Source organism: Homalodisca vitripennis, chromosome 2 (genome assembly GCF_021130785.1).
Source record: "Homalodisca vitripennis isolate AUS2020 chromosome 2, UT_GWSS_2.1, whole genome shotgun sequence".
In the NCBI taxonomy this organism is placed as follows: Eukaryota; Metazoa; Arthropoda; class Insecta; order Hemiptera; family Cicadellidae; genus Homalodisca; species Homalodisca vitripennis.
In genome coordinates this window covers 111,155,743-111,183,450 of record NC_060208.1, presented here as the reverse complement: position 1 = coordinate 111,183,450, position 27,708 = coordinate 111,155,743, and the positions used below count along the sequence as shown (strand labels likewise).

At 32.5% G+C, this 27,708-nt stretch overlaps 1 protein-coding gene across 2 annotated transcripts; it reads left to right on the top strand.

Moving 5' to 3' along the window:
* The first annotated feature begins 502 nt into the window (after positions 1-502).
* LOC124354600 (UBX domain-containing protein 6) lies at positions 503-25,810 on the top strand. 2 transcript variants are annotated; one of them, XM_046805182.1, is made up of 8 exons: positions 503-640; positions 3,809-4,141; positions 7,412-7,596; positions 14,187-14,314; positions 15,765-16,010; positions 20,406-20,563; positions 21,984-22,113; positions 25,362-25,810. In XM_046805182.1, exons 2-8 carry the CDS (start codon positions 3,903-3,905, stop codon positions 25,611-25,613), a joined length of 1,338 nt encoding a protein of 445 aa, XP_046661138.1. In that variant the 5' UTR covers positions 503-640; positions 3,809-3,902; the 3' UTR covers positions 25,614-25,810. The 2 variants fall into 2 exon arrangements, with proteins under 2 accessions (XP_046661138.1, XP_046661137.1); XM_046805181.1 differs by lacking the exon at positions 503-640 and adding an exon at positions 687-826.
* The last annotated feature ends 1,898 nt before the right edge of the window (positions 25,811-27,708 follow it).

Genomic DNA, 27,708 nt, shown 5'->3' with positions numbered 1-27,708 from the left:
TTTTCATGCCTCGCCAGAAGGTACTAAAGCGCGCACTGATGGCCGGGGGCATTTCTGATCGTTTCCCGACCTCCTATCACGTGCCATATTGTCCAACGTAACCCCTAAACCAGACATAATAAATTAATTAGGTACTTAATATTTAAACAAAACATTAGCCATTGATGTTTAAATTAAAATAATGCAAATTTACAGCATACACATATGACAACAATAATTATAAGGCTCAACACGTGCTAATATTTATTGAATGAAGCGTATCAGTCGGGACTTGTAACGTCAGAGTATCAGGACTTCGGCAGTAGCAGTAGCAATCGTCGCAATCACACACCACCAGAGTCATGTGCACTCAATAGCGAATTCGTTGGTAGTAGTAGTATTTAGTGTGTAGTATGTCTGTGGAAAAGTGTTGATAATATCTCTCAAATTCTATTACCTGTTTAGTTGACATATTTTTGTAATTGAGTGGTTTAATTTTATTTTTGACTATGTGTAATGACATCAAACGTTGAAGAACAATTAGACAGTTCCTCTTTGTGGAATCTGTTATACTTTTATTGCAATCAAATATATTTTGTAATATTCTCAAACTTGAGCATAACCTCAAATTTTACAACCAGCACCTTAACTAGCTTTATTGGTAATGAAGAACGTTCTCTTAATGTACTATTTTATTTAAGACATATAGCATCATTACTTCCTTATGACGAATTCCAAATTGAACTCTTAAAATTATTTTGTGCAATTTTATTAACTAATACTTGTTTAGTGGCTATTGCATGGAAATTGTATGGCAAATACATCTGTCAGCGCTTTATGAAGCCAGGTAAATTTTCAAAAATGTATTTATTTAAAGTTTAATTTTGTCTGTTATATAGGAGGAACATTCTAGCTTATGTCAATTTAACTTTAAAATGTTTAAAAAAACTATGTAAATGTACATTTAAAATGTAATGGTCCTATTTTAGTTCTAAAGTTAATAATGATGATGTAACTATAATAGTAATAAATTCAAAGGCACATTTAAAAAGTTTTAATGATTTTTAACCTAAGAATTCATTTAATATCCCAGGATAAGATGTAATTCATTATGAAATATACATGATGAATTTTTACATATTAAATCTAAATATAACAAACCTTGCCCTTTGTGGACCAACAAATTTTAGAGTATGAAATCTTAATTAGCGATAAGCAGATTTGATGGCTGTAGTATAATAAGTGGCCACCATGACAATTAAATTAGCTATATATAAGAAATATCTAAACAATTTAATATAAAAACATTTGACCTATAGATATTCATAGTTAATTGTTGCCATATTTTTTAAATTTAACACATTCGCTGCGGCAAAAAGCATAATTAGGGTTACCGGATGCTGAACAATTTTTATGTAGAAAAAACTTACTTTGTTTGGTGGAAAGGCAGGATTGAAGGTCTAATTTATGTTTCTGGCCGAGTTTCCTGGAACTGTGACGTCACAAGCTTTGGCCCCTACCGGGGCCGGCCGCATATTGTGCTAGTCCCGTACTGTCGAAAGTTGTTGTTACGAGCGCTCTGCTGCTAATATTACTTACTTGTTTCATTGAAAGTCCAGGATGATTGTCCAAATGATATTTCCGTTTGTTTTTCTTTGACCATTGCCGTTACAAGCTCGGCCCCAATTTCAACCTACCGCATATTAAATAGCCTTATCACTATTCTTATTAGTTATAAACACTATATACACCACGTCCACCTTCCAGTCTTTTACTGCAGAGAGTCATGGTAAGCTTCAAAGCACTGACCCATGCACAGGCCAGGCTTTTCAGGGCATGTTACACAATGGAAAGCAGTTTTGACATTTGGTTTGCCATGTTTCGTGCACTGCCTGCACTTCTCATTTTGTCGTTGAAGTAACCTACAACAAACTGAATTTTTTCTATGGAGTTTGCAGTACCGGGGTCAAGAGCATTGTCGTTTGTTTTGCAAAAATGCAAATAGCGCATAATGGACAAGAACCTGTCCCTCGACATAAAACTACTAAAATACTTGAAATTGAATAAATAATCTGTTTTCCAATAGTCTTGGATTCGATTCATTTTTATTGTGCCTGTGTGCAATGAAACGCCTAAAATGTCTTCAGATCGGGTACAGTGATGTCTTTCCATGCATTTATTCTTGATTCTTTCAGAACAAGCAGATGAATTGTATGAGGAAGAGTCGTCAACAACTCTTTGTATGAAATCCACCAAAATGAACCATCACTGTCGTAGTTTTGTTCATTGCTAGAGTGAAAGTTAGTCTGACCAGAGGTACCTGGCACTGCAGGATCCATTTTTATAAAAAAAACACAAATAATGTAGAGAAAGAATTACACAGTTGATATACACAGAAACAACAAACTAAACACTCAAAGATTACAACGGGCTCTTATTAAAAAAGAACCGTAATGGGTAAATGCGAACGAAACCAATCACAATAAAGCATTGGTCATAACCTAAAATGCGGCAGAGAATCAACAGTCTACAACAAATATCTGAATTACAAAAAGGCTTTGTGTGTAGAGCGGCAAGGCGGCCCCATTTGGGGATGTCCGTAATGCGTGCGCAGGTCTGCCGTCCCCATTTGGGACTGTTACAATGTTAATCCTTCCCAAAGGGAGGCAGAGGATTTTGGAGTAAACTTTACATCATATATTTACTACCCTATTGAATACATCTGCAAAATATAAAACAAAATTGGATCATTGGAAATGGGCTAACTTTCAGAGGGTCATCTTTTTATGGTAGTTAAATTTTATTTATTTTTTCAAAATACAAAATTATTCTAGTAAACAGATAGTAAATAGGAAAATGAATATGTCTCCTATATGAGAATAAATTGTAACAAATACCTAGATCATTAAATTACTGAACAATAATGTGACTAGAAAAAGAATAACCAAAAAATAATAATAGGTATAGATTATGCAAGGAAATTTTGTTGTAAGTTTTTATATTAGATTTTCATGTTATGGTAGGCCGTATTGTGTTGTTTCTAACATAGCCTATATATTGACCAGCTTGTAGGCAAATGTTATGGCATTAGATTAACTTCAACAATTGATTTATATGACTAATAATGAAGGAGCTACTAATCATAATATGTTAGTCACCAATACTGGTAATACCAATTAACCTATTATATTTGATTATGTCAATTTCCAATGGTAAAACCAGTAAAAAACCACAACAATAAATCGGAAACAATAGGCTAAATAAATAAATAAAAAAATATATATATATAATAAGAACAACAATAAGTAAGAAAATGGAGTTTATCAGTGAGACAGAATGATTAATGATTTTTTATTTATATTGAAAATACAATCAGCAATGAAATCAACACAAGATGAAATCTGATTGCTATGATCAAGTTTATATTATTATTTTAATGAATAAACTATAATGTAAACAGGCTTTCGTTTGTTTATGTGGCAAATAGCCTCAAGATTGTTTTAGTGCCATAACTTGTGTAGCAAAGTTTCATTTCATTCCAAATAATAATTACAAAGAAGCAAGACTAATTCTGGGCCAGTATAACCAGGATGCATACATTAGACAGCAGTATTAGTTCCAAGTGTTCAGATAAGGAGGTGCAGAAAAAATGAAAAAGAAGAAAATAACAACCAAAATAATAATTGGAACTACTATCCCATTTACCTCATTGTGTGCTTATCTCTCCTATTTAATAATGAAAACACGTTTTTTAATTTGAATATGATTTAGTAGCAATTCCCCAAGGCTTTTTGAAATCAATCTGACCTATTAAATTTTGATGTTTCAGCAACACCAAAAGTTATTGAAGAACTCAAGAAAAGTGTATCACGTCTAAAACTGCCAAAACAACACAGTCCTAGGATTTAGTGAAAAAATCCCAAATGGCGGATAAAATAAAGAAATTTTTTGAGAAGAAGAAGGTGGAGGCCAAGTTTAAAATGGCAGGGCCAGGTCATAAACTGACAGAGTCAAAGAAACCAACCACAGGAGGCTCAGGGAAATCGGGGGCAGGTGGAGGGGCTCCGTCACGAGCCAATCCATCAGTAGAGGCAAGGCAGGCTGGTGCCGCTGCATTGGCAAGGTTGGGTGGGGAGAAACGGGACACCCCTGCATTCAACACGTAAGTTTTTCATTTTAATTTCTGTCACATAATCTAGTGTTTATTTTAATGTTTTATCAATTATTTTCCAAAATTTATAACTCTGTTAAGATGGAATCCGTCAGAAGAACTCGGCTAAAGAGTAGAATGAATGGTCCAATAGCCAGGCATGTAGCAGATATTTTCGTGCCTCTACTATTTTCAGATTTAAGGGCAGGATAGTCCATAGTCAGCTCCTGCATAGCTTAATTAAGTAGTGCAGTGATGTAAGGGAAGACAATACGTACTTGAATGCCTTGTGTTGTAATTGTATTCATGGAATCCAGTGACTTCAGGCTTATGTGATAACGTCTTAAAATATACAGATTTATTACAATCAGGATTTCTTATGGTTTTTGCAGGTTTGTAAGGGTTCTCCAAATAGACTTGTACTTTGCTCTTTTCTCAATTTTTATAATGTACTTCATATTTTTTTATTATTTTTCCTGAGGGAAAGAGGTTGTTGTCTCCGCACATAATCCTAAAAGGACCTTTGCGCCTCCCTTACTTATGTTTGTGCCCCCAGAATCTAAGACTTAAACAGAAGTCAATCAAATTTGAGGTCTTCTGTTCTCTGGTGTCCTTGGGGCTGAGAAGATATATTCCTAGGACTTCTTTCCTAATTATATATATGGCAGAACAACTTAGTCATGTGATTCTTCTGCTTCTTCTCAGATTCCGCATTCATCAGTCTGACTGAGACCCACCTTCTTAAAGTGTTTTCTAAGCGGGCCATGTTCTGTCAACATTCCTAATATCATTCTTATATCCTCCTTACTTTGATCTAGGATAGCTGTCCACCCTTTAGCATAATGAGAGATAAACATTTTTTATTTAGTCCTGAGGACCTACTCCAGTTAAAGGATCTAATCCTCTTTTCCCAATCTTTCACGAGAGCTTTGCTGTAGGAGAGAGCTACACTGCAGCCCGGCTCTGGCCCTACCATAAGAGTCTCTGAACCTATTTTGGCGAGGGTATCTGCTTTTTCATTTCCATGAATGCCCTCATTGCCCGGCACCCAACCAGTGTAACTCTGTTCTTCTTTGCCAGCTCTACCAGAGCATTCTTGCATTCCAAAACTGCTTTCAAGTCGAACAAATAAGCATCAAGTGCTTTTAGTGCAGCCTGGCTGTCAAAGAGTATTAGGTATTATGCTCCTTTCAGCCTCAGTTGTATGAGTCTTTTAGCACATGATTCTATTACCATGACTTCCAGTTGGAAGACCGCAACGTGTTTTCCCAGGGTTTTCCACAGCTACGTTAACTCCTGATCCATATATACAGAATCCTGCTGCACTAGAGTCAAAGGTGATTCATCTGTATAGAACTTCTGAACTCATTTTGTAGGGTAGACCTCCTTTTTACTCCATTTTTCCTATCTTCAATAGAGACTATGTATGGTTTTTCAAAGGAGTATTTCTTAACTGTTCTTTCTGATACATTGGTTATCATTTCAGCCTCAGAAAATTCCTAGGTTATTTACATATGGCCTACTTCATATTCCTCAGTACTTAAGATTATGCATTATTTATTTATTCACCAACGGACAATCCATTTATACAAAACAATTCAAAATCAATTCAATGCGGTAGCCAGCATCAACAACTAAAAACTTATTCTATACCTAAAACTAAAGAGCAAACATCAAAAGTAAGTATGAAGCTGATAATTTGTCAGCTATAACATGCAGTTAATTCTAAGTTTTCAACATGTTTTGTCTATTTAATAAGAATACGCAATGTGCAACAGGAAGAAGGGTTTAAAGGAAGGATGGCAATTCAACGCACATTAATTCACCAACAAGAAAGAACAATAAATACCAAAAACCTGTAACTAACTGTATTAATAACCTGTATTAATAACTTTCAACATGTAAAAGTTGGTTTCTAATTGTAACAGAATTTCTAAAATTGTAGATAATCTTATCCCTAGAATGATTTGGATTTAGGCCTTTCATTGTAGAAGGAACTGCTTTTAACCCTTTGAATGCCGCAGCGTCTACATAGTAGATGTTGTTAAATGTGCATAAATTGCCGGCATCTACCCAGTAGACGATTTGTATTTATTTAATATCACATATAATTCATTTTTGTTTTGACAAATAACTTATTTCACGGCAATCTAAGAGTTTCGAACAATCGATTGTGATTGATTTTTATTGTTCACCGCCCCCTTGTAGTTATTTGCCATCAGAAAAAAAACAGATGACGCAATAGTTGGTCAGCTGCTACTTGTTGACATTAACTACACAGTTTCGTTTGTTGTGTGTTTACATTGTGCTAGTTTCGTGTGTTTATGCTGAAAACTGTTGTTATTACTATTCTGCAATTGTGTTCAGTAAAACTTACAATGCATTTTTAAACTTCTTTTTTCGTGTTTAGTGACGTATATTTTATTGTTGGATTGGTGATGAAGTAAAACGCAAGTTCCAATCAAACTATTGATTTTAGGTGAAGTAAGGTTATATTGTAGGCCTGTGTATATTTTTATATACTTTTTATATAATTAGTATTTTACAGTCGTCTTGCTTCATTGAGTGAAATAGGATAGTTACAATATTGTTTCTAAACTTTTGACAAACTTGAACAAAAATTGCTTTTTGTTGTATTTTGTATATATTGCAGTATCTGGTTAAATATTACTGTAACACACCATATTATGCATGATTTTTGTTCAGTTTTTCATGCTATTTCATATGGTATAGCTAAAAAAAATTTAAAAAAAATATTGTATAAATAAAATTTTAGTTCAAACTTGAAATTTATTTTTTTTCATTTTTTAGTTTTTTGTTATAACCTATATTTTTTTTGTGTAAATAAAAATAAAATTATAATATTATATGGAAAAAAATACCTTGTTTTATAAGACACAAACTAAAAAAAAATTATTCAAATCGGTTGAATAGTTTTTTTAATATAGTTTTTTCCACACACGCTTGCAAAACAGAAGGAAATGCTCCGGCAATTTATGCGTATGACTTGGGAAAATATGCCGTGGCACTCAAAGGGTTAAATTTAATTTAAATTGTAATTGTTCTCCAAAAAAATTTTAACAGTTAATGTTTGTTATTTTTCTTTGATTTACAAACCTATGGTAATCACCTTTTTCTATATTTATGATAACTTATCATTTTTAAATGAAGATGTCTGATTCTCAGGAATCAAAAATTAACCTCAACAACCACAATTGAATTGGTTTGTTTTTAACAGATAAACATTAGTTTCCTTTTTTATAAATTAATATGTATTGACAGGTCTTTAGCTGCGATACAAGCACAAGTGAAGAGAGAGTTGGAAGCAGAGAAGAAGGCAGCTATGGAACGAGAGGAGAGGGAGAAGTCAGGCACTCCCCCCTCCGAGCCTCCTCCTCCCTCCGAGCCTGAGGATATGTCACCCCTACTGGCAGTGCGGGGGGTTTACTTCAAATGTCCCCTTGTAGGTAAGTGAATCATCTTATGTGCCATTTTGTTTCTGTATGTTATATCTGATTTTGTTTATATTATTTAATTGCGGGTAAAACTTAAAAGGGAAATATAAGGTGAAGGATTAGACAATTGTATATACACTGCATTGCAAAAACTGGGATACAAGGCATATCCAGAAAATAAGTGTACTGAGGCTTTCACAGCCAGAAGGATTTCTTTTTCGACATGTTGACTACACTGCTGTATAGCCTGATTCCTCCCCTCCGTAACGAGACTGGTTTGAGGTCAGTACATTAAGAACTGTCAATGCGACAGTACATTTAGTGAAAAATGTCAATCCAATCACTATATATTTAGGGAAGAACTCACATAATGAAGTAAAAACTGCATATGGTGGCAAGGCTATCAATTGTACAAGTGTTGTCACAAGTTTAAAAACACAATCTTTGCGTGATGATTAGAGGAGTGAATAGTTAGTTTTATTTAATCTTTAACTTGGATCTAATGTTAAAATTGTATAAAATATTTATAACCGTTTGTAGACAGCAATCTTTCAGAAGTGCGTTTTAAAACACTTATAATTTTAATATATAAACCATGCCTTTGTACCACCAGTAGTATACAATGAATTCTACAAACCATACAACTCCTTGCTATCAACTATAATACAAATTTGGTTGTGATCAATACATTCAGTAAGCATATGTCCAGTAATTCTTATTCATTGTTTCTACCGCTTCATTATCTAGCATTTATATATTGAGTTTTAGTTTTTATGTCTATTTTCCCCATTTTATTTGCCTTTTTAGTCCATTGATATCAAGATCGGACTTTGTATTACGGTTACAATTATTATTATCTAACTTTGTATCATCGCCAATTTCACTTGAATCATTTGGGTCATCAATTCCATTGAGAGTTAAAAGAGCATTCTTATTTTGTTACCCTTGGATAGTCAAAATCACCAAGAAATTATATCAGTAAAATTAACATTGATATTTTTATCTGATATCATAGGAATCAGAATCAGAATCAGAATTTTATTGCCGTTACAAATGTGGTATGCATGGCATCGTCATCACATACAAAACAAATTGTATTATAAAAGTAAAATATTCATAACTAGGCTATGTTAGCTTCATATATGATCTATAACTTCATTTAAACTGTATGCTGCTAGATTTACTAAGATATTTCTTAAGCATTTCTTAAACCTAATAAAATCTAGACATTTAATATGATTTGGTAACATGTTATAAATTTTAATACCTATCTCTACAAAACTATTTTTGGTACACTGGTAGGTACAGTAGTTTACTACTCTAAGATTAGAACAATTTCTAGTAAAGTAATTATGTATAGAGCTATTTACTGTTATTGTCTGCAAGTTATTTTTAACATACAGTAATACATCCAGAACAAATATAGAAGGCACAGTCAACACCTCTAATTGTCTAAACAAAGGTTTGCAATGGGTTCTATTGTTTACATTACACATTATCCTAATAGCTCTCTTCTGCAATATCAAAAGTCTTTTGGTGTTAGGATCATTGCCCCATACAATAACTCCATAGGACAAATGACTCTGGATGTGTGCATAGTATACTGCAGTTAATGTTTCAATATTTACAATAATCTCAATCTTAACAACATAAAAATGCCTTTTGCTAATTTTTTACATAAAACTTCTATATGCCTGTTCCATTTCAGATTTCTCTTGGAGGTGAACACCTAGAAACTTTAACTTTACGTTATCATGGTTTGGTTTATGTTGTAAATTAAAATTAATCTCCTGAGTTTTCTCATGGTTTACACAGAGGACGTTCGCCGCACACCAATCATTCACAATTGAGTTAGCGACTAGTAGAGAATCATTTACTACATTAAGATTTTTTACAATTCAGTAAGATTGCTAGGTCGTCTGCAAACATGTATGATCTTGTCACATTGTTATTTATGGAGGCTGGCAGGTCATTTACATAAATTATAAATAATACAGATCCCAAAATGGATCCTAGTGGAACCCCTGCTGTAACTGCATTGTATTGAGAAGAGCTTCCATTAAAAGCAACCATTTGATATCTCTCTTTGAGATATGATTTAAAAAATTGTAAAGACAGATCATCAAAACCATAATACTTAAGTTTATCTAACAAAATTTCATGATTTACCGTGTCGAAGGCTTTAGACATGGTCGAAGAGAACTTGCCTATGACCACTTTTTTATCATCTACACCATGAATACAGCTCTTCATAAATTGTAACAATAGCATTTTAGTGTTCCTCTCTTAGGCCTAAAACCAAAACTGACTATCTGATAACAATAGGTTACTTTCAAAATACTGAATTACTTGCCTATTTATTATTACCTCCAAACACTTTTGAAACAATTGGGAATTATCGAGACAGGTCTAAAACTCTTATGTTCTTTCCGTGTACCTTATTTATACAGTGGTATAACCTTTGCCAGCTTAAGGCACCTTGGAAATGTACCATTATTAATACAAAGATTCAAGAGATAGGCTAGAGCTTCGGCAATAAAAGGTGCAGCAAGTTTCAACAGCTCAGAATTAAAACCATACACATCCAGACATGAACTATTACTTAACAAATTAATAGCATCATACATCTGTTCAACCTTTACTTCAGTAATACTAAATTCACAGTTAGACACATTACAACTTAACTTACTTAAATAGTATGACATAGTCTGACTAGAAAAAGGCACATTAGCAATGAGATCATTTACACTATTCACAAAAAAGTTATTGAAATCACAAGCTGTTAGACTACTTCCAACTTCTGTACTTTTAGACCTATCACTATTACTTATATTTTCATTAATAATAGACCACATAATTTTAGGTTTATTTTTAGCAGATGACACCCCCTCTCACAATTAAAACGTAGCTTACAACTTCTAACATCGCTTTTATATTATCTTTCTTTAATTTCATATAACATTCTTTAAAGTAGTTTATGCTGTAGACTTATGACTGAGCATAACATATATAAACAAACTTTCCTTAAGTTCTTTGAGGTCTGTATTATACCAAGAGGGAAGTTTACAATAATCCCTAACAGCTGGTACATACTTAATAGGAAAAGCAATATTCACAATGTTCATAAATTTATTTAAAAAATAGTCAAATTTATCATCTATGCTATTTAACTCATACAGAAGCAACCAGTTAATTTTACTAATTAGAGTGACAAAATACAATGAATTGATATAATCAATTGTTCTGACAATTTTAAAATCTTTTTGCCTTAGAACTATTACATTGGTTAGCCTACTATTTACATGACTGGTAACGTTATCTTTCCTTGGTAACAATTTGCATTTTAGAACAATCGCATGATGGTCTGACATAACCATAGGCTCCACTGCAGCATTCTCAATTCTGTCAAAATGTACAGTAGTGGCAATGTTGTCAATACATGATCCGCCATCCACAAAATTCGTACTAGGCCTAGTTACATCAGAAATGGTTGTCCAAAGGTTAAAACCTAAAAGTAAATCTAAAAACTTAGCTTATCCTAGAGTCATTGACTAAAATATCAATATTAAAATCGCCACACAGCATAATTGATGCCTTATTCTTATTACTATTCAATAAACTTACTCAACAATTCATACATGTGCTCAATAAAATTGTCAAAGTTCTGACCGTCAGGAACTCTATATATTTCGATACAAACTAGGTTAATCTCCTTTATAAATACAGCAGCTACTTCACAGATATATTGACTAGACAGTTTCTGTTAAAAAAGTCATCTCCTCGCCCAGCCATCTGGATCTTAAAAATATTGCAGTGCCCCCTCTTTGGCCCGAAAGATCTGCAAAATGCGCTGATCAATTTAAAATCTGGTAGACCCACCTCCATCAGTTCATCACTGCTCAACCAATGTTCACAAACACACAACATGTCTGTATTAAATTTCATTGCCAACAAATTAGCTTCATCTCTCTTTCCAAGAAAACCCTGCACATTCCAATGTACAATATTTACACTGTCCTTAGATTTATAGTCCAAGTCTATAGGCTTTGATGGCCTACTCATATCTGCACCTAGGACCCTTTGGTTACATACGGTGTTTTGTGCTAAAAAATCACCAGGTGTTCCCATAGCCTCGGTTTTATTCCTGTGGGGCTTATACTTTCCAATTATACATCCCTCAGGCCACAAGTTTGGATGCATCAGTTCTTCACTTAAATTAAATGGCACGCCAATCTTAAATGAGCTATAACCATTAAACCTTGTAGTCAGCTTTTCACACACATATGAATCTGAGTCCTTCAGATCCTTAAGGTAACTTTTAATATTGTCAGAGCTTTCAGTTGCGTCAAGCCCTGATAGAAAAATCCAATACAGCCTCGGTGCAGCTTTTAACATATTGCCTTCACTTGACACTTTAGTTCCAAAAATTACTTTATTTTTCACATTCCTCTTTAAAGCATCCCTAAAGCTGTATGGTGCCCGCAATACTAACACTATTTTCATGCATAGGTCTGCCTTTAGTCAGAGGCACATTAGTGAGTTGTTTCCTAAGCCTAGGCTTACCTTGTTCAACATAACCTCCATTAGGTCTAGGTTTACGCATTTCATACTGGTTGTAACTAGGCATATACCTAGCTGTCACTGGTTTCTTTTTGTGATTAACCACCTTCCATTCAGAATTATTAATAACTCGTTGTCCGTTCACAACTCTGATAGCCTCACCACTAGGCCTACGGGATCCAGCTGCTTCCGAAGTCACATCAGCTTTGTCAGAGAGTGAATTATCGCTATTATCGTTTGATTCAATGTCCACACCAACATTATTGTCCAAAGCAACAGCATTGGATATGCCTTCCGACCCCGACATATCGGTACATTCACCAGCTTCATCACAAATTGAACCTTGTGTTGAGAGGTTAACATTTCGATTGCTAACCTTTTCAACAAGAGTCATTCTTTCCTCAAGTTTTGAATAATTCTCACTCACAATTTCCAACTGGTCTAAAATAAGTTTTAAATGCGGATTTAAACAGCCATTCTCACTTTCTGCCTGTACATTTTCCGATGACGAATCACCACTCAACACGAGCTCATTAACCTTCACCTTGCATGGTTCGCAGTACCAAACATTACTTTGCCGCTTAGATCAAGCGGTAGGCATACTCTACTACCAAACTGAATATTACTTGTTACAAAATTCACAGAACAATAATTATAACATTAGAAAATAAACATGATATGATAGGAGGGAGAAAAAGTAAGGGAAAGGTACTTGCAGCTGACACGATATCAACCACGAAAGTGTGCTACCTGAGGCAGAGAGTAAAGAAATCAGGTCTACCAACATCTAAAACATCTGATACTTTATTGTGGTGATTCCTAATGTGCTCTTAAATTACTTCTACTATGGGCGCTGTAGTACACAAAAACATTTTTTTTTAATAAACTCGTACCTATGCTAACAATATTGTGTGTTTATAATACTATAAAAAGTGTTATAGCAAAAGTACCCATATTTTAAAAATTATTACTAAAATTAGACTCAAGTCAAACAGGATAAAAAAGTCTTCTTTGTTATTGAAGTTATGAACTGTTAATTACCCGTTTGTTGATGATATGTAAACAATGTTTCTTTGGTTGATCTTTTAATCTGTGTTCATTTTAATCTAAAGGAAAATTAATATTGAATTTTAATTTATTTTACAATATACTGAAAACTCTGAAAAATACCCCAACACACCTCTCTAAGTTATTTGGCCCATCTTACTTATAATTTAAATTTAAATGATTATTTATTATAAAAAGATTTCTTTATTTTTGAATCTTATGTGTTTTATTCACATTTATTAACATATAACTTCTATCTCATTATTTTTCTGTAAACAAAAACAAGGATATTAGTTACAACAGACACTTTGTATATGAGATAATTGATAGTTGAGATATTTTCCTTCTCCTTTAGTATTTGTGTTCACCCATTTTGTCATAGGAAGAAGGTAGTAGTTTATTTCTCAGTTAAAAAAAATTCTTCACGCACAAAACTCGCTGCATTAACAGAAACCGATCGTACTTGGTTACATTTCATGTGTAATCATCACAATATTATAGTCAGACTAACATTTTCATTGCATCAAACATGTAGCTGCCCAAACATTTGGACTTTCCATGTTATCTAAAAAAGCTAATGTTATAATGATTACGTAAAATTTAATCAATAACGACAAGTTTGTGTTAGCCCATTATTTGGTTAGCTAATTTAACTCTTAACAAATAGAAAACAGGAATGTCAAGTTATGTATTTATTAACTTTGACAACATTTTGGTGTTGGCCAATGCATTATCTTTATAGATTAGTTTTCCAGTAAATAATTTACACTGTTAGTAATTCCAAACAGCCAATGAAATGTAATAATTAATTAATAGTTAAAATAGTGAAAATAAACCAAGTTATATGTTTTTAAATGGGCAGTTGTCTAAAAATCAATAAAGGGTAATGTCTGAATATTATTTTTATTGTTAACAGAAAATAATGGTCCAGAGGCCATCCACTAACCATTTAGTTGTACTACTTTATCATTACAAAACTTTTTCACCCATTTTAGGTCCTGAAATTCTTTCCAAAGATGAGTGGAAGGGAAAGATAAAGGAGTTTCTGTACGAACAGTTGGCAGATGAGAAAGGGCTGACTGCATGTCTAATAATTCACTCGTGTAACAAAAATAAAGATAAGGTAAGCTTGTATTTTATTGATGTACTGGATTACTGCTTAGGAAAGTATCTAATTTTGTTGCTTGTAATAATGACTCATTTGTCAGTGGCCTTATCTAGAGGGTACAGCGGTTACAACAAGACAATTGTCAAGCTATAACAAGTGATAATGTTTCATGGATGAGTGAGCAACATGCTAAATGATCATTAGCACTAGATGCCATGACAGATTAGCACTCAATTATTATAAAAAGTTAGTGTTATATTTTCTCAACACTTATTTTTTCCAAGTTACAAAAGAAACATTAAAGAGTATGTAAATGATTTTCATTATTTTATTTGGCCGCAGTACACATTATTTTTATGTATTGTAGTTACAGTTGCATTGTCTTTTAATTGAACATTCACTTTATATATTTATAATGTAGTTATCTTCATTTTATTATTTTTTATTCAATTTTAGTATTATGATTTCACTGTTCTTTCCACTAGTTTGAAATGTATTTTCTTGTCAATTTTATTTGTTTGATTTTAAGTTGTAATTTAATTAAAAACAGTGTTACATGTATGGTTTTATTGGTTTATTAATTTTGTTATTATACTTGAAACTTTTTGGCTCTGCAGGTCTCGAACAAAGTTTTTCCATAAAATGTATAATGTGGCGCCCACTAAAGTTTAATAATCTAGTTCAGTTTGTTATATTGATTGCTCACATGGTATACTTGAGCACAGTGTGCAGGTCACCTATTTCATGTTTTCTACACCTAATTGAAAAAATAAGAATTTTTAAATATTGTGTTTTTTATTATTTTGTTTTTATTTAACACCATTTAACAGCAATTTACTCGTGGTAGATGACATGTCAATTTGTTAAAGATACCTATACTAAATTAAAGTATAAATTAAATATAAATTGTATACATAAATCACATAGTGTATTTAAATTTATACATAACACATTGAACACTGAGCATTAAATATAAATAATCACAGCAAACTGTAAAAATCATATCATAAAGATTAAAAACTTATTTTTATTCAGTTAAGAATTTATTTACACTGTAAAAACATTTTCCCAGCAAGTAGTCCTTCACTTTTTTTTTTCCTTAAAACCTCTTAACAGTTCTCTGATTTGACATCATTAGGCCAACTATTATAGAGACGAATTCTTGCATACTCAGTACATTTCTCAAAGTTTTGTGTAATGAATAAATTAGAGTTCTGTTGTGTCTGGTGGAATAATTATGTATGTTGGGAAATTAACTGAAATTTTCTGTTTTTCTTGATCATAATCAGTGTCTGGTAAATATGAATTAATGGAAGAGTAAGCAGTCTTTGTATGATTTTACTGTTAACTGTAACACTAAAGGATCACTCTTTATCAGCCCTGTCTATTTGGAAACATGTGGCATTGTTGAATTTGGTTCTTACAATAGATCCTTCAGTATTAAATTCTTTTGTTTGTTTTATAGGTAGAGCAGTGTATAGAAACGCTTAGCAAATATTTAGAAAATATAATAAAAAATCCAGATGAGGAGAAATACAGAAAAATTCGGCTGTCCAATAGAATATTCCAAGAAAAAGTAGCAGGACTAGAAGGTGTGATGGAGTTTCTAGAAGCAGCTGGTTTTAGACAAGAAACACTTCCATTCCAAGAGCGTGAAGAGCCTTTTCTAGTCTTTGATGTGTCTGTCTTACAAGATTTAGAAAATCTTCAGGTAAATATTTGTATTCTTTAGAAATGATAAATAACATTTTCTTATTATTTACTTAAGTTTCTTTAAAAATTAAATAATAAACATCTGAAAATCATAATGAGTTTGAATACAGATAAATTAGTAACTTTTTAAGGTCATTTTAGTCTATTTGGTTGCTCTACAATAGTGTTTGTTGTTCTGCAAATAATTTTATATTAAATTTTTTAGTATATATTTACAAATTTCTTTAGTAAGAAAAACAAAAAATCCAAATCCAGCCAATTCTATATTCAGCAAATTGTCAATATTCTATTACTTTTTGCTTATCTGTTTCAATAAATTTTTTATTCTTAAGAGCACAATATTTTTTATATGGAAACCAGTTTTTATTGGATTGCTTAATAATTATAAAGTATAGTAACAAAACAATCAAAATTCAGTTAACATTTTTAACTTTTCTATGATCTTATGACAAGCTCTTGAATTAGTTGTCTGGGAGATCAAATAAAACCTTTTGTTACTTTCAATTGTAATAATTAAAATAAACTATTTACATTGCATACAATGACTATTCATTTACTTTTTATAATTCACTTTTGATGTCTCAATATCACTGTCCAAGTATCTGTCTACTTCTGAAGTACATAAATCTTGTTCCATGAGGTGTAGCTAAAGAACTAAAAACTCATTCAACAACTATAAACAGTTAAACACTAAACATTGAGAACACGATAAATAGAATGTAAGTAGAACATTGAAGTGATGAAAATTGAGCATATGGCAAAATGTAAACAATAACAAAACAAGCTATTAGTTGTGGTTCCAGTGTGCAAACATAATGAATCGGAAGGGAATGATTGTTCATAAGAATGCAAGAGGGCACAAAACTGCTATGTAGCATAAAAACAAACAAATACGTTATTGTTAGCGTCTAGAAAGAGCACAACGAGTGCAAGATTATTCAGTCCTGCTCGGCCGCAACGAGTGACACTCGGGCAAATTCCCCAATGGGTCAATAAATAAATCCTTTATATTCTGGTTGAAATCTGTTAAGTTATGTATTATGTGTCTGAAAGGTTTGTTTTGCTCCACAAATGATGCTTTGTTTATTATGTTGGAGGTCCGATATTGTTGCCTGGTCCTAAAAAAGGTGATATATCCGTTTCTAAAGTGGGAAGGTGCTTTTTTATGTAATTAGGTTTGAATTGTTCAAGGTTTTTTTCATAAAATTCTATGAAGGATTCTGAGGGTCCTAGTTTAGTAGCAGTGATTAGCTAGGTGGTCTTCTCGTCAAGGTGGGTTACACAGATGTGGGTGCTTCAGTGGGTGCAGAGGCTTTTGCAATGGGATAGTGGTAGTATGTCATTTGTGTCTGAACTTAATTCCTCGCTTGTGTCAGTGATTCTCAAGTTTGAGACTGTGTGCCTTTGAGTATACACTGGTTTATGTGAGGGATTTGGGTTTTGGTTCACGATTGCTGGTTATAGCTGTCTATGCAAATGTTTTGAGACTTGCAAAGAGATGCTGAACACATTCTTCTTTGGATTTGGCTTGCTTTGTTTGCTAATCACTTGTAGCTGAGTTGGAGTCTTAGCATAGACCTTGGTCAAAGGACTTTGGTTCAGATTTGGTTATTCTGGTTTGTCTCCAAGTGTTGGGTTGAGGTTTTGGTCAGTTGCTTCAGTAAGAGTACTGTTCAGTGTTTCATTACAGGTTTGGCTGGTTCCTGAGGTCCGAGATGTGCTACTGCATTCTGTTAAAGTACTTTTGAGTTTTTCATTACAGGTTTCTAAAAGGCTGTGAGTTTTTTCAGTTGGCCTATATCTACTATAAGTGAGAAGGTATTTGTAGCACTGGGATTTAAAGTAAAGCCAGTTTGTGTTTCAGAATGCTTAAAATAGTTTTTTTGTACTTTTATGATGAGCTTTGTTTTCTTCATGTGTAACATTTGTTGCAGTGTTGAAAGATCCTTCTCCTGGTCCTTGATTTTAATGTCTTGTTATTTTAGTTTTAGAGGTACTTTTTCATCGTGTTCTTCAAAAATATTTTGTACATCTAGATGATAATTTTTTTCTTTGTTTTTCAATGTCATCATTTGTTTGAAGAAGTAGTTCTATTTTTGTCAATTATTGCTCTCTCTTTTCTCTAATTCCTCAATTTTTGACCTATACTCATTAGTTTAGTTAAAAGTATGCTATTTTGAATTTCAGGAAATTCATTTAATAGAGCAGATCCTACCTTTGCTACCAAAATCAAGCTGTCTTCCTCTGTTTTAAGGAATATTTTCCAGGAGACGCCTTACTAGTTCTTGTCTAAAGAGTTATTCTCATTACTTCAGTGAGTTTAGTTGCTTGTTGGTTATGTTTGTTCTGTGTGATTAGTGTAATATTGTTCTCTGCAACAATTATGGCTTGATTAAAAGCTTTATTCTTGAAATTGTCCGTTTTTTCTGTCCCTCATTCTGAATATTTCCAAGATAAAGGCATAGATCTGTAGCCTTCATAAGCCCACTTGCTCTGGTCCCAAAGTAGGTAATATTATACTTCGTAGTTTTACGAGTGCTGTCAATGTTATTCACTATGGCTTCGTGTGATTGCTGTTGTCCTGGTTATAATAAAGGTGTACAGTTTTTTAAGATAATTCATACAGGATAGAGTATTCCAACCACACTTCTGTATTGGATGTGGTCAATGCATCTGTGAGGATTTATTATGGGAATGGTTCAAAGATCAGTAGTTCTGTGATGGTGGAGTGGCTGTCACACAACCACACTTCTGTATTGGATGTGGTCAATGCATCTGTGAGGATTTATTATGGGAATGGTTCAAAGATCAGTAGTTCTGTGATTGTGGAGTGGCTGTCACACAACCACACTTCTGTATTGGATGTGGTCAATGCATCTGTGAGGATTTATTATGGGAATGGTTCAAAGATCAGTAGTTCTGTGATTGTGGAGTGGCTGTCACACAACCACACATTGATTGAGGATTAAAACACGAGGGTCTTCCAGAAAGTAAAGAACGTTTTGTTATAAGTCAATAAAAACAAAAGATAAGAGCATGAAAATTTATTTATAAATACTTATAAACTTACTCTATTTTTCTACAAAATCGCCGGAACTGTCAAGGCACTTGTTGTAGCGTGGCACCAGTTTTTCTATACCGACGTTATACTGTTCTGCCGCCAAGGAATGAAGCCACGTTTTTACTCCTTCTTTGAGGTCTTCGTCACCCAAAAAGTTTTTTCCGCCTAAAAACACTTTCAACTTTGGAAACAAGTGATAGTCACTCGGAGCCAGATCTGGACTATACGGAGGGTGTCCGAAGATTTGCCATTTGAAAGAATTGAGTTCTGCTTTGGTTCGTGCACTGCAATGAGGCCGAGCATTGTCGTGGATCAGCACCACTTTCGACGACAGCATTCCGCGTCGTTTGTTCTGAATAGCGCGGCGAAGCCGATGCAAGGTCTCGATGTAGGCCTCTGAGGTGATTGTTTCGCCTCTCGGCATGAACTCCACATGGATTAGGCCTTTTCGGTCCCAAAAAAACTGTTGCCATCAATTTCCTGGTGTTCAAATTTGGTTTTTCTTTCCTGTTTTTTGTTGGTGAATTCGAGTGATGCCATTCCATTGACTGGAGCTTTGTTTCCGGGGTTCGATAGGAAACCCAAGTTTCGTCACCCGTTACGATGCGGTCAAGAAACGCATCACCTTCTTCGTCATACTGAGTCTTGTGGACATCAGTAAGAATCTTAGGCACCCAACGAGCACACATTTTCTGATAACCAAGACGTTCAGTCACTATTTCGTGCAAAAGCGACCTTGAAATTTGTGGAAAAAATTCCACTAGACCACTCAAAGTGAAACGACGGTTTTGTTGAATTTTTCCATCAACTTTCGCTGCCAACTCGTCAGTAACGAGTGACGGCCTTCCACTTCGTTCCTCGTCGTGCACATTAGTTCGACCTTCCTTAAATTGAATGCACCATTTTCTCACTGATGACTCGTTCATCGCATTGTCACCGTAAACTGCCTTAATTTGCCTATAAATTTCAATAGGTCGAACATTCTGTGCATTCAGAAACCGTATCACACTACGCAGTTCACACTTGGCGGGATTTTCAATTAACGCCGCCATTTTAAACTTTCACAGGAGACGCAAACGTGACCACACGGTACCGCTACTCAGCTCACACTGAGGCAGAAGGTGTGGCTAACGAACAAGCTATCTACCGCGGTGGTGGGGGAACTGCGCCGCCCGTGATGCGCAATCGTTCTTTACTTTCTGGAAGACCCTCGTATATAAATTTTATTAGTTAAGAATCTTTTTATTAGCTCAAAGTGTTGGATTTAACTTTGTGATGGAAGATGTTCTTTTTTTTATTTCAACAGTACTTTAATAATGGTGTGTGTGACAGGTGCTGATGGACGCACTACACAGTGCTGAGCCAATCGGACTGGAACTGGATCGTAATGTTCAGGTGCTGCTGCCCACTCAGGCAGCCCAGAAAACAGAGCTGCCACCTGCGTTCTTCACCATGACGCCTGACGAGGTCAAACGGGAGCAACAACTCAGGTAGTTTAACCACCAAGTCGGTTGTTTAGCTTCGCTAAGCATCAAGTCTGATAAATTTAAATTATTTAATAGAGGATTGATTGTAGCAGCTTAATACTCTGCTATTATATTTATTATGCTATTATGCATATTATGCATGCTATTATGCTATTATATTATATTATATAAATAACCTGAATTTATAACAATAAAATGCATCATGAAGTCTGCCAGTAAAATTCTTATCATTGCCATGTTACAAAAATTCTATTGTGAGAGGAATGGAGAAATTAAAATTACATCAGACCTATTTAAGTGAAAAACAGGGTGGCCACCTGACCGGGGAAACCTGCAATAAGCCTGAAATTTAATGTACCGGGGAAAAACCTGGAATAAGCCAGGAATCTTCCTTAAGAACCGGGAAAATGTAAAAATACAGTTTAACACCTGATTGAATCAGGACCTGATTAATCTCAAAACATTGTATTTCACACCACATGGCCCGTGAAACTGTGAATGAAAATCAACATATGTTCCTGAGCCCCATCTGATTCATGTTGCTTCCCCTACTGTAATGAAGTTTTTCTTGGTTATTTCTACCTTTGTATCGTGATAAGCTTCTAAAACACGTAATAATCCATTGGGCAATCAAAGTTGGCCGACCGATTGTCTCAGACCTTAGCCACTAGACAATCAGTAGTGGCCATGACACAAATGGTGTTTTTGCTTTTAGACTTGCAAGTAAAAATGCAAGAGAATTTGTGTAACTACTGTTGCTTAATATGAACAAGATTACCGGTCGGGTAGTAATGTAATACACAAATGGTGGCTTCCAAATTAGGTTGAAATATTTGCATCATCTCTGTGAAATTATGCAAAATATACTCTTATATTTACAATATATTGACTGATATTTAGAAAGCATTGTTGTAATGTTGATTGCCAGTCTTTGAATGAATGATTGCAATGTATTATAGGATTGATTGATTTATTGAAGTGTTGATTACCAGTCATTGCAGAGATGATTGATTGTCATAATGTATTTTTTCAACTGATTGGTATAAACTCATTAAATACGCTACTGAATATGCATTAACTGTTAAAAAAAAATTAAATAAACAGAAATATATTTGTAAAAACAGTTGCTATTTGAAAGTTTGAAACCATTGAAATCTTAATTTAACCTCAATCATGTCATTAAATTACTGAAATTTTATTTTCAATTTTGAGATGTACTGTAACACTTGGGAGATCTTACATTAACCTTAATACCCAACCTTAGCTTGGGAGCATATCCAAACATGCCTCCACATTATAACTTTAAATGAATATATTTTAATCCAATAGTTAGATTTCATGGATGTTTATTCTATATACCCTAAGAGCAATCCCATATTTAAGTGATGTTAGTAATAACATATGATCTGTTTCATTTTTCCAGAACTGAAAGAGTAGAAAGTAGTTTGGTACTAAGGACGAAAGCAATGAGAGAAAAAGAGGAACAAAGAGAAATGAAAAAATACAGATTTGCTTTGATTAGAGTACGTTTTCCTGACGGAATTCTTTTGCAGGTAATTTCATTGATGTAACTAATTTAATAAAAAAATAACATTGAACTTAGTATTAATTCTATTTTATTATAAGCTATAATAATGAATGTTAATGATAGGAATTTTCATGTTGATATTCACAGTAGTTTTCTTTGTTTTACCAAACAACTCAAAAGTATTGTGATAAAACAGTGGTTAATATATGGTGACAGTCTAGAAATATTTTGATCAAACTAATCTTTAGATGTAAGGTCTGCTATCACAACTAATTATACCACAAGACTTTCTTAATATATCTAATATACCAGCTAACTCATTTTTACAACTGAAGGAATTCACCAATTTAGAAATTATTATTATTACTTATTTAGAAAGTGATTTTTTGCCCTTGTACTTTTAGTTTTTTATAACAAGCCTTTTTTTTATAACACAGTATACTATTATTATTTTTTTCTATTATTATAGAATTATTTTAGATCTCGATTGGATATAGAGGTTCCTTTGAAACCTTAACATCCCTTAATAATTTGCACTCATTTCTCTTGTGTTTGTTACCCTTTGCACTCTCCAGTAAAGTACTACTGGACAGGCGGATATATTTGTCAGCTCTGTGTTGTATAGCCCTGTTTGTCCTCGCAGCTCTCCTATCCAGTTCTACTGAACATAGCAGTATCCCCTTTCCTCTACCGCTCAGATTCAAATTTTCAAGCAAGTGGGTTCCTACCTGAAGACATGGATTTTAAACTTTAAAATCGTTTCAAAAAAAATTTCATGTGTAAATTTTACATCAAGAAATGTCTTGTTTAGATGCTAGCCGCCATTTTCTATTTTTAATGAACAAATTATTATCTCTAGAACTTTTAAAGCTACAGACACAAAACTTTGCACATAGGTAACTTTTCTCTATTTCTAAATAAGAGAAAAACTTAAAAAAGCAATTGTGTGATTTGCTTCAATATTAACAAAATGCCACCTGTTGAACATTGTTACTCAAAATAATAAAAACACCAGTCCAGTTATACAAAATTTATGAAAAATATGAACAAAATTATAAATAAAAAACAAAAACTATGGTACACATTATTCATTTCAAAAACCATTGTAAGATTTACCTTTTACAAAAAACATTTAATGTACTTATGAGTTGCTGGAATAATTCTACACGCTAGGAAAGCTTATGCTTCCTATGTGCATGAAGAGTCATTATTTGTCAAAATATTATTTTATTTATTATTATTATTTTTTTAATTTATTTATTATGTGAAAGATAGAACTGCTGAGAGAGAGAAAAGAAAATACACAATCACGCCCACACACACCTACACAATACAAAAACCGCACACGCACACTACGCAAATTCCCTTACCACAGATCTAATCAAACATGCATTTTCTATGGACATGAACACCAGATCTCATTCATATGCACACATAAATCTTTATATTAGTATAGAATAAAATAAATAACACACACATATATACACACACATATATATATATATATATATATATATATATATATATATATATATGCCCATGTTACATAATAAAAAAAAAAACAAAGAAACTCTGGAATCATGCAAATAACAAGCAAAACCCACTACATAGGCTACTATCGTTCAGCTACATTTCCTTATTTATTACTAAAAATATATGTCAAAATATTTGAAATTTATTTATCTTTGTTTTGTAAAAAAAATTTTCAACTTTGATACATGAAAATTTTAAAAGCCATTTATTTCTTTATACAATTATTTTGCTTCTTTACCAATTTTTCATTTTTTATAAATCTTGGCAAGTGATTGCACAATTTATGCTCCAAATAAAGAAAACTTTTTTGCTAATATGAATTGCTGGCCCTAACAGGTCTCATCATTCCTATTTGTCTGGTAATGTGCATCCAAGCATGTTTATCCACAACCTCACTCAATTTACACTGATAAGAAACAAATTTGGCATGTATGTTTTGTTTATCATGGAAACAGACAAACTGTACTATGCTGTGTGTGCAATGTTATTGAATCAAACCAGAAATGCTTATTCATGCTATACTTGAAATGAGAGCCAATGGCAATTTTATTTACCCCTTAAACATTTTGGCAATGAACACAGAAATAATACGTATAATAAAGTGTTAAAAAAAAAAACAATAAAATAGGCTATTGGACAAACATTATTATTTTACATATGGTTGGGGCTAGAAATGTCATGATATCCTACTGGAAACTGAAGGAATTCATCATCTGGGCCAACATTAATCCTTTTAAGGTTATGCAAGTGCAGCAGGTAACCTACAATGAATACACCCCCAATCAACCATAATCCTTGTTGGCTTCGGTATCATAAAGAATGCTTATAAATCACTCCACAAGTCAAGATCAGCTTCATTGTCAAATGAAACATTACTGTTTTCTTGGTCAACAAGTCTTTCAGACTCATTAGGCCTCAAAATTGTGAAGGAAGTGTATACACTACTCTCATCTAAAAATTCCAAGAGCCGGTCTTCATCCTCAGCATAATTATTTCTTATAAATAATTAATATATTCCAGTTCTTATAAATAAAATACAGTTGCTGTAATAAATTAACAATTACAATGTTTGCAAATAACAAAGTCTTGCGTAAAAGGTCACTATGTAGGTTATTCAATAACCTAGCAACATAAATGTTTTATGATTCAAATTGACAAATGAAAAAACAATGCCACAAAGTATTTCACGCAAAAAACGATTCAACGTGTTAAACACAAAAGAAAAAGAAGAATATTAGCACTCTGTAATATGTGAAGGCGAAGAAGACAGGAACCAAAATAGAACTGTTCTGTGATATCTTACTGGCCTTAAAAAGAAGCTAGTAAAAAACTGTACTATATAAAATATAACCGAAATACAAGCATTTCATCAATAAGTGATGGCAGGACTTCATGCACAAGCATTATCATCTCAAATAGAGATGCTGGGATAAACAACAGTTAGCAAATATTTGGGTACTGTTCTTCCTTGTCTATATCATTTACCTCTTTGTTTCTGTTTATTTTGCTGGCATTGTTATAAAATAAATCAACTGCTACAGAATTGATCTGAGTACTGTGTCTATGATTATGATTAAAAATTTAAACGATTCCATTGTTTTTTTATTATGTATAGAAACAATTTAGTACCAGACTAAGTATTTAAAATCGTGCTGTAAAACTTACAGTAGAGTACAGAGCATCAAGTAGTAAAAAATATGTCTTAACATAATGAGGTAAATGTTTATCATGATGTTATAGGGTACATTCGGGGTGTACGAGAAACTGAGTGAAGTGTTTACATTCGTACAAGAGCACATTGTGTTTTCGGAGGGAGAGTTTGTGTTGACAACCGGGACCGGACACCGGTTGACAGAAGCAGACATGAATAAAACACTTCTGGAGCTACATCTGGTTCCTGCTTCAATCCTGTTGTTTGTGTGGGCAGGGGAGACACCATCTGAAGACTACTACCTCAAGCCAGAAGTCATGCTTCAGCTCCAGTCACTATAATTTATTATTTTCGCATAAAGCTTCACATTGTCAGTCATACTTGGTGATTAAAGCCTATTGGCGTTTATACTTACACACTTCACCAACGTCTCAGTGGATGAGTCATCGCTGTTATATATTTTTCTATTCTACAATTCTTACACGTTATTTTATTGTTTAAAATGGATTGTAATATATACGTTGTTGATGAAAGTAAATTTTGTTGTTTCATTTCCTTGTCCATTTTCCTTCTTTATTGTAGTAACCAAAATTATTTGTTATTTTTTCTGTAAATATTTGCAGTTACCTTGGTTGTAAATTTCAGATGGTTAAAATATTGTAAAGATGATTTACAATAAATTTTACTCTGTTAACCTTAAGGAATAAAAATTGAGGAGACTAATAATTGTTCTAAATGCAACATTTATTCCAAATTTTTAATGTACAGTACAATAAATTAAGTATTAATCCTTTTAAAGCCGGAGCTTAATGCAAATGTTTGTCCAAAAAATTCCAGAAATTTCTCTTAAGGTACTACTGGAAAATGTCTATCCTATTTAGCAATTTTTTAATTTTTACTAAACACCCATTAAATCAAAACTGTTTCAGGCTCTTAATTTTTATTTTATTTTCTTTATAGATAAATTGTTTAGATAAGATTAAAAACACATAAAACATGCATATACTTGTAACTTATATTTTTTTTAAAATGGTTCTTAACAAAATATTTTTGAACATTTTCTAGTTTTATATGCAAAGTAGCACTTGAAAAAAATTTTCCTCAAAATAACTGATATTACTGTGTACAACAACTAAAATTGTAAACATACACCAAAAATTATTTTATTATCCACAAATCTGTAAAAATAACACTACTTTTGTGTAAACCTACGTTTTCAATTTTACTTGTATCCTTAGTCTAACTCATGAGTTTCATACACAGGCTATTACTGAGTTCTGAATAAGTGAAACTTCATTTAGAATAAGTCAGCAGAAAAACTGTTTTCCTTTATAAAAACTATAAAACAAATCTTATATTTAAATTAAATATAATTTTAAAACAATATTTACACATTACAACATTAGTTTATCTTTTTTTTAATTTCACATGAGAAGTAGCACTTTGAACAATTATTCCACTAAAAAACATAATATTAATTGAAAGAGAAAATTAAACTAAATATTAACAAGCTGTGATTAATATTTTAAAAGTTGTTTTTTAGAAAGCAAAATTTTCACTTTTTGTGTTGTTTTACACTAAATTTAAACTAAACATCTAATTAATCTTTGAAAATTACTGTAAATATTTTTTTAGTTTGGTTCATTCTAATTGTTTATATATTAACAAATTTATATACAGAGGTTGGCACCAAAAGGGTTAAGTAACTGGAAGACTCATCAGTTATAACAGAATGTTTTATTTGGATATAATTGAGTCTAAGTATCAAAATAGTTAAAAATTTAAAAGTTCGACATACATTTATTTTTAATTGAAACAAAATTAAGGGATCTCAAAATGTTTTCTATCAAAATAAAATTTAAGTTATAATATATTTAGTTTTTTATGAAAAACAATTTAAAGGTTTACTACAGATGTAATTTTTATTGAAATAAAAAATCTAAATCGGCCAGATATATATTTTGTATTAAACATAAATATAAAAGTTCCCTATGTATTTGATTTTGACTGAATGAACTATTAAAAGAAAAAGTCAACTAAATATTTATAATTTATTGGAAAAACAAAGTCCAAAGTGTATATGTTTTATTTAAATAAAATCGCTACCTAATTTTATTAGAAGCAAATTTAAAGTTGGTTATATTTTTCAATTTAGTATAATGGGTTTAAATTGCTTAATTTATTAATGCAAAAGAACAATTCAGAATGCACTAAATATTTGTTTCTGTATGAGAGTTAGTTAATAGTCCACAAAATTGTGTTTTTCTACTGACAACATTTTTATAATCCACTCTCTTATGTTTATTTATGAAATTAAAACTTAAATGTCTACTATGTATATTTTTTAATGGAAATACATCTAGAAGTGTAATAAATATTTATTTTTTTAATGTAAAATTGGTGGTTAATAGAAAATATTATTTGTAGTGAATGAAC